The sequence below is a fragment of the Hyposmocoma kahamanoa genome, unplaced genomic scaffold, assembly GCF_003589595.1.
Source record: "Hyposmocoma kahamanoa isolate Upper Pololo Valley unplaced genomic scaffold, ASM358959v1 277, whole genome shotgun sequence".
Classification (NCBI taxonomy): Eukaryota; Metazoa; Arthropoda; class Insecta; order Lepidoptera; family Cosmopterigidae; genus Hyposmocoma; species Hyposmocoma kahamanoa.
Window position 1 is genome coordinate 718,724 of NW_020653774.1, and position 7,674 is coordinate 726,397.

Sequence of the window (7,674 nt, forward strand, 5' to 3'; positions counted from 1 at the left end):
CATTTGCCAGAATGGAAAAATAGGTGAATTACAACAACATTTAATTTTTTTGTGTGTTAACAATGAAGTGTGTTGTCTATCTATCTATCCTTAAAAATAAAACTATTTTTATGGACCTAAATTACGTATATTTAATGTTTTAAGCAAACCAACATTTCGGGCTCCTATCTGGACCTAATGTCACTATGGACCCGACCGACTGAGTTAGATTTTAGATTTAGATTTATTTTATTATCTTGCAAACTTTACATTATTATATACAACATATTGTATTACAAGAATCGTTACAAATAGTAATAAATGTTACATTTCAAAAAATTACAAATATCCAGTACAAGTTTTGTACAACGTAATTTTAACATAGTCAATGTAGTTATGTGAAATAATGTAGGAACATATTATTAAAATAGTTTCATTCCAACATATTAAATAATAATTATGTCAATATAATGATTGTATGCATAAAGTTTATGTAATTTATTCATTTCTTTAAAATAATATCTATACCTAATAATCTATAAATTACAACATATATTGCAAGTTAGTTTTAGCCTTCAGACAGTTGTCTTAATTTTTTTACGATAACCAGTTACGGGACGAACAATCGTGCTCTGGGGTGTCGTGCCCAATGGGCTGGAATCGCTTACCCTTTGAATAGCCAAGTTCATTGTTTGGCGAAAGCATGAAGAATATAGAAAGTATGCCAGCCACCTGATCCATGAAATTGGTTTAAAACGCAATTCTTTACAACTGACAACCCAAAGCTCGAAGTCTACCCAACTCAGATCAAGTTCACTTGCTAAACTCGATAAAGTTGTTTATTGACGGATGGATCCGGCGAAGGCTGCGGTATAAATAATGTAGTTAGGATTATACACCTGGTGGTAAGCGACGCACCTGCTCATAACAGTAGCAGTGCCACTCAGAGTTTAAAATAGCAAAGATCTGAGAAGCACCACCTTGAGACATAAGTTGATGTGTCTATAATTTCACCAGCACCCTTACCCTGTAAAATCGAAACGCAGTAATGCTCACGATACTGCTTGGCCGCAGAAATAGGTAAGATGGCACTACTTCCATGAACAAAATCTTTCACATGGAGTTCAGTGGCCTGTCGCTTCAATAGATACAGAAAGCGGGGCTGTTGGATACGGCACGTATCGTTCGCCGGTACTTAAACTTAGGTCCCTGAGGAACACCGCATCTCCTATTTAAAAATATACCTTTAAGGTCATGGATGAAGCCTTAATTGAATTATATTTTTATATTTCACGAATCGAAATAGTTTAATTATAATAGTCATTACATATTTTGGTACTGCAGTGCCTCTGCAATGTTTGCTCTATCCCATACAAGCTGCTTTAATGCGGTCTTGCGGAGAAAGGTAGCATCTTTGGTTAGTAGGCTCCGGGGTAGTGGCAACAGCATTCTGAGAGTTGTTGCAAACGACCACAGAGCGCCTGTACTGAGGCATCTCGTACGGACAATGATTCCGCACGAGATGCCTCGTAAGTACATGACATTTTAGTTTCTAAGTAATTTATAATTATAATTTCATACTAACAATAGTCTATAAGTTTGTTCCTTTATTTTTTTACTAACACCAATGGATCCTGTTATCTGAGAAAATAAATAATTTGAATTTGAATTTGAATATTTAGCATTAAAGTAAAAAAAAAAATATTTGGACGTATTGGTTAGACGGTAGTGGTAGCCTAGTAAGAGGCTATAACTGTCGCTTTTTGATATTGCAAATTCAAGCTTCATTAATAAAAATGGAGGTAAATTACTTTGCTAATCTGCGAACCCAGTGTATGGTTAAATCGTGGAAAATAGCTGTGCCTATGTTGAATGTTTTTTTTTAATGAATTTTACCACACTCTCACCGTATAAAATATATACACAAACATAACTATAGCTGCAAACACATGCATATATAAATACATATAATTCAGGCCTTTTTCCCATCGGGGTAGGCATAGACAACAGTCTTGCTCAAACTTGCTAAAGTCCTGACACATATACTTCGCCTCGTCAACAGGAATCAGTGCTTTCATACACGCTCGTCGGTTAAGGGTATTCTTGACCTGGCCCTTCTTTAGGATGGCCTTAATTGGTCATGATAACTTCGCCTTGGTCAGCCCTTACCACACTCACCCTATAAACCTGTTTCGTCAATCTGCTTTCATTAATTTTCTCTACATGTCCGAACCATCTAAGCATCCTTTTCTACAAACACCAACACCAAAAAGACACCCGACACGTGTTTCGCCTCTTTACGAGGCGTGCTCAGGAGTTGTTGATAGTTCGACACTCGGCCGAAGAAATTCTACGGTTTGCGGATAATGGATTTCTACAAAGTAACGCCTGAAACTATTAATTATCCTAAAGCTTCGTTTTATCTATTAAAGTGCATTTTGAATGGGGAACTATAAATTGTTTTGTGTATCGATGTCTTGATGATTGTTCTGCTCCACTAAGCTAAATTTGATACCAAGTGAATACGGGGAGCTTTTTAATGTCATAAGGATTTCCAGCAGATACCCCGTGTAACTTTTTTTTGAAGCACGTGAAATGTCCATGAACATTATTTTTAGATCTGACCGGGAAAAAGCCTTATGCGATTTGACAGCATGTAGAACAAAAATATTGGGTTCTACTGGAGGTGTTGAAGTAGTAAAGGGGTCCATTTTATTGATTGTAGCTGGAGCAGGGCTACGATAGCGACGAGGAGCGGAGAAGAGAGGAGGAGAAGGCGCGTAAGCGACGCATCCACTGCAAAGTTGTAAGTTACAATATAATAATAATATTGTTCCACACCAATTGTCTGGTCTCAAACTAAGAAATACCCTGCCTGTCTTCTTTTTCCTGTACTGTCTTCTTCTTTTTCCTTTCCTTATCCCACGTTAGGTGGGATCGGCACAACATGTATTTTTCTTCCACTCTCCCCTATCAGCCGTCATTTATATACTCACACCTTTCTTGTCAATGTCATCTTTCACTCAATGCATCCATCTTTTCTTTGGTCTGCCTTTTCTCTTAAATCCTTACTTCAAATACCCTGTACTATACCTGAACTAATTTAGAAAAGTTCATTTCTTAAATAGGTCGTACCAGAAATCGAACCCGGCCCTTCTCATCCAGCGCCCATAGTGTAAACAATTGGGCCACCGAAGTCTCTAAGTGGAAATTCGATATACAAACGCATTTTTCAAAATTTAATTTGAGGCATACCGAAGGGCCATAATCTCTGCTTACCTTAATAGACGATAAGCATAGCGGTACGTATGTATGTAATTTATTATAGATTTCATATAATATAGCATTTTTTTTTTGTAGGAACAACTGAAGTTATGATTCCAATATGCTAGAATTTTTATATTAAATCATAATCTTTTTACGTTTAAATTTACTTTCAATGGGCGCAGCTGGCACTGTAGTCTCAAGATTGCGTTGTGATTTGTAGACCAAGAAATAAAATATCAGTTTTAACTCATTTATTATTCGCGTCGCAAAATCTAATTTCGGTTTTTGTTGCAATCGTAACCGAAAACTTACGCTCTGAAACAAATATTAAACTATCTTCGTTTGCGTTATACGAGAGTTGCTAATGAGTATGTAAACATTGCACCACATAAAAACTAACAGCGCATTGTTACTGTCGTTCCAGAATTCGAACTGGAGCCTGCAGTGGCCGTGGGTGAGCAAACGGAGGGTTATTTGGCACGAGTCCAACTGCTACCTGGTACCCAGCAAGTACGAGGAGAAACATAGGTAAACATCACAAGAAGGTAATCATTGCTCATTCATTTCGTTCATAATAAATATTGGTGAAGTAGCCTCCCAGTTTTTGGTTGTTATTCTAAAAAGAGATAAGAGACCGTTGTGACGTGGAAGAAGACGTAGTAATGAAGTTAGAAAAGAGATGCTTAAGTGATTGAGACATATGCAGAGGATAAGTGAAAGAATAAATAAATATAAATATATAAATAAATATTAGACAACATCATATACGTTGCTTTGATCTTAAAGTAAGTAGCTTTGTTTAATGGAAATCGGAAACAGCGACGGTACCACAAACACCAGGACACGAGACAATATAGAAAAGTTAGTTTTCTACAATGACTCGGCCAGGGATCGAACCCGGGACTTTAGACATGGCGACACCATGAAAACCGGTGTGCAAGCTACTCTACCACGAAAGTCGTTCCGACGAGAGTGTGTGATTAATGCGAGTTGATGATGCGAAAGATGGGGAAGACAGAGATCTCTGCCTACCACTGTGGGGAAAAGGCGTAAAGTGTATGATTGTATGTTTTAAAAGTTTGTTTGTTATCTTCACATGAGCGTCTACATTTTATTGATGCAAACTTGGTTCATTTATGAAATCCGATATACAAACAGAAAGAAAACTGACAAATTACAGCGTGGAAATATCTACATTGGTGTATTTTAGCTATTTCGACAGTTTGATGAGATGAGTCAATGGAATATGTTAAGCTTTTATGAGTAGTAACGGAAACGTAATACTTACCAATACAATGCACAAAAATAAAATGGCTTTTGTCGGCAAAAAAAAAAGACAAAAAGTCTGGAACTAGGTCCGCGTTGGAATACAAAATTGGTTAATTACGAAGTTAAAGGTTATTGTAGAACAAATACTCTATGCAAAAGTGTGTTATAGAACATTTGCTTATTTGTCGGACAAAAATCAACGGAAGCGATTCATTTTGCATTTTTCAGTTATTTCTAAACGATAATAATAAACAACAATCTATTTTAAGAGTTTTGAAAACTTTTTACTCATTCTTTTATAAGTACGTTTTGATTATTTTGAGTGAATTTGTTTGTCTAAAACATCTATATAATTATTTACTATAGAGTTTTTTAATGTTTGTATATGTATAACGTGTCTATCTACATATAACGACATTTTGTGATCCGTGCGACCGTACTATGGACGCTTAATAATGAAGTCTCGGGTTCGATTCCTGGTCGAAAGAATTTTGAAAACTAACTCTTTGAAACTGATGAGTTTGTTACTTAAGCACTAATAGTACAGTGATTGTCGTGGTTGTTTGATACATTATTAAGATTATTTTCATTTCAGAGACAAATTTCCTCCAATACAAAACGGTCCAAAGCAACAAGACGACATCGTGCTTGATCCCATTAAAGGGAAAAATTCCAACGCCCCTACAACCAACAGTATTCCCGTCAACGTACCCAACGGAACTGATATACATTCAAATGGTATTAAAGAGAACGACACTTTGGTGAATGAAATTATTGAGAAACCTGAAATGAACGGCATGCTTCAAATTCCTGAAGCAGACAACGAAGATGAAGAAGTTTCTCAAAGCAGTGAAATGGTAACTTCTAATAGTGAAGAATTAGTTTCACAGAACGGTGAACTTTCCAAAAGTGAAGAATACAATGACATTAGTGAAGAGAAATTAAATGAAGACACTGAAGGCGTAATTGACGAGGTCTTGAATGAAGTTCTTAAAGAAGATGGAGGAAACACAACAAATAATGAAGAAGATAGTATAATAGATAGTATTTTAAGTAACAATGAAGAATTTGTTACGCATAATTCAGAATCTATCGATGAAAGATAGATTTTAGTTGCTATAAAAATAATATTTTACATTTATCATTTCATTCCTGCCTCATTTTATACTACTTCATTTTGATATTGACTCTTTAGAGTTTTGGTCAAGTAATATGAAGGTGTTCTTATAAAAGACCATTAAAGTTTTCAAGCAGCTTCATTGCTTTTTATTAATAGTTTCATTGCCGGTATGATCATCAAAAACAGTTTATGAAAGCATCAAATACAGAAAGTACATTTGAAATTGCTTGTTGGTTGGGGTAACAATTGACTCGACCAGACCTGAAGCAAATCTAGAGGTTTGGGAATTCAAAGAGTTATAACAGAATCCTTTAAAGCGAGATATTTGTGTCGCAAAAAATATACGATACACCTAAGGATATTGTCCAAAGAACGTGCTAAAAAAGGGTAAAATAAAAGTCCAAAATGAATTATTTAAGAATGAAATATCTAACTTTGTACATAATTTTAATGTTGAGATATTTCTGTGTATGTACTACAGAGAACCTGCTAAATTTTGATATTTTACCGAAGCCCTATTAGTTAATAAATTCACATTTATCCCAAAATTTGCAAACTGATCAATGACATCCGCTGCCCCGTCGCAATAGGGCGCTTGTCGACGTCGGATCTGTGTCGATTTTACTCCGTCTGTTCTTGTATGACCTTGAAGATGAGTTCCGCAGTCTCTTTCTTACACTGTTATCGTGCGGAATATTACGCTTTAGTATCAAGATGTCTGTATATACATTTAAGGGTCGGAATTGTCCGGAAACAATACACTATGCCTAATATGCTCAGTTTGTTACAATACATATAGTCTACACGCAGTTCTCAGGTATACTATGTTATTAAATTGCTTTAACAATACAGCGAGGACATTGTGTATGACACTTTAGTCGATAACGACGCTCTTAACGTTGTATTCATGTGTCATATAAACTGTTTGAGTAATAATATTAAATGTGTACTGTAAAATACTTCTGTGCTATCATTTTTTTGTCAGACCATTTATTTTGTGTTATATAAAACTGTGTCATTATTTTTATAATTTCATCGCCTTTGTAAATATATACTTTTTAATAACGTACCTTTTTTTAGTAACTCTCTCTCGTTCTTTGAGGTACCCTCTTAAGCTTAAATAATGTGTTCGATGAACTTCGATGACTATGCTATGCTGGAAGAAAGAAAAGAATGGAAATGGCATCAAGCTACATTTGTATCAAAACCTAAACGTAAAAAACGTAATCTTACAATAAGATAACATTATTTTGATTGGTTATAAATTATCAAACGAAAATAGACAATAATAAAAAACTTTTGGTAAAAAGAATTGAAACCTATTTGGATCTAATAAGGTTTTATTATTACTAGTCACAAAAAAAATTAAAAATCCTATGAACATAAACTTCTTGGAACAAAATCAAAAAGTTGACAATGTACAGATAGGGATGTGACATTTAATTGATATCGATATTATGTTTCATAACCAGCGGAATATTGAACTAGGCATTGTTTTATAATTTGCTATAATTAGGGTTAACTACGGAGTATATGGAAACGGCATTTAAAGCAATTTCTTCGAGAACTAGCTTAGCTAACTTTTACATTCACATATTTGTTACCAAATACGCATAAGGTTTTACTACATGCAAATATTAATTGATATTAGATACGCAGGCGTGTGCGTATACGTAGCGACGTGCTACAATCACAGCATTGATGATTTATTATACTGTCATCGTACTTTCACTAACCTACTACATTTCAAGTCAATCCGATCACTTTGAAGGGTTGAAATATTAAAACACAGTCATCGTAAAAATCTTTGTTCTCCCTGAAATATGATATATTTGATCGACAATTACCTCTTCCTGAACTGATTGAACATGACTACATCTATAGCGTCGACGAGCTTGTCAAGAAAAATGAAGATATTTATTTCCGAAGGCGAAGAAGCGAATCATTTGTTTCATGAAAACTTGACAAAAAATAACTGACAATGCTTCAGAAATGTTTTCACATTTAGATGTGGTTTATAATTTGTGAAGACGACTCTG

At 34.9% G+C, this 7,674-nt stretch overlaps 1 protein-coding gene across 1 annotated transcript in view; it reads left to right on the top strand.

The window, feature by feature from the left end:
- Window positions 1-6,730, top strand: part of LOC113229085 — a 14,083-nt gene extending 7,353 nt beyond the window's left edge. Inside the window, exons 5-7 of the mRNA XM_026462579.1 lie at window positions 2,705-2,785; window positions 3,671-3,774; window positions 5,111-6,730. Of these exons, the coding sequence (XP_026318364.1) occupies window positions 2,705-2,785; window positions 3,671-3,774; window positions 5,111-5,621 (696 nt within the window). The 3' untranslated portion in view covers window positions 5,622-6,730. The remainder of the gene's footprint in view (window positions 1-2,704; window positions 2,786-3,670; window positions 3,775-5,110) is intronic.
- Window positions 6,731-7,674: the final 944 nt, after the last annotated feature.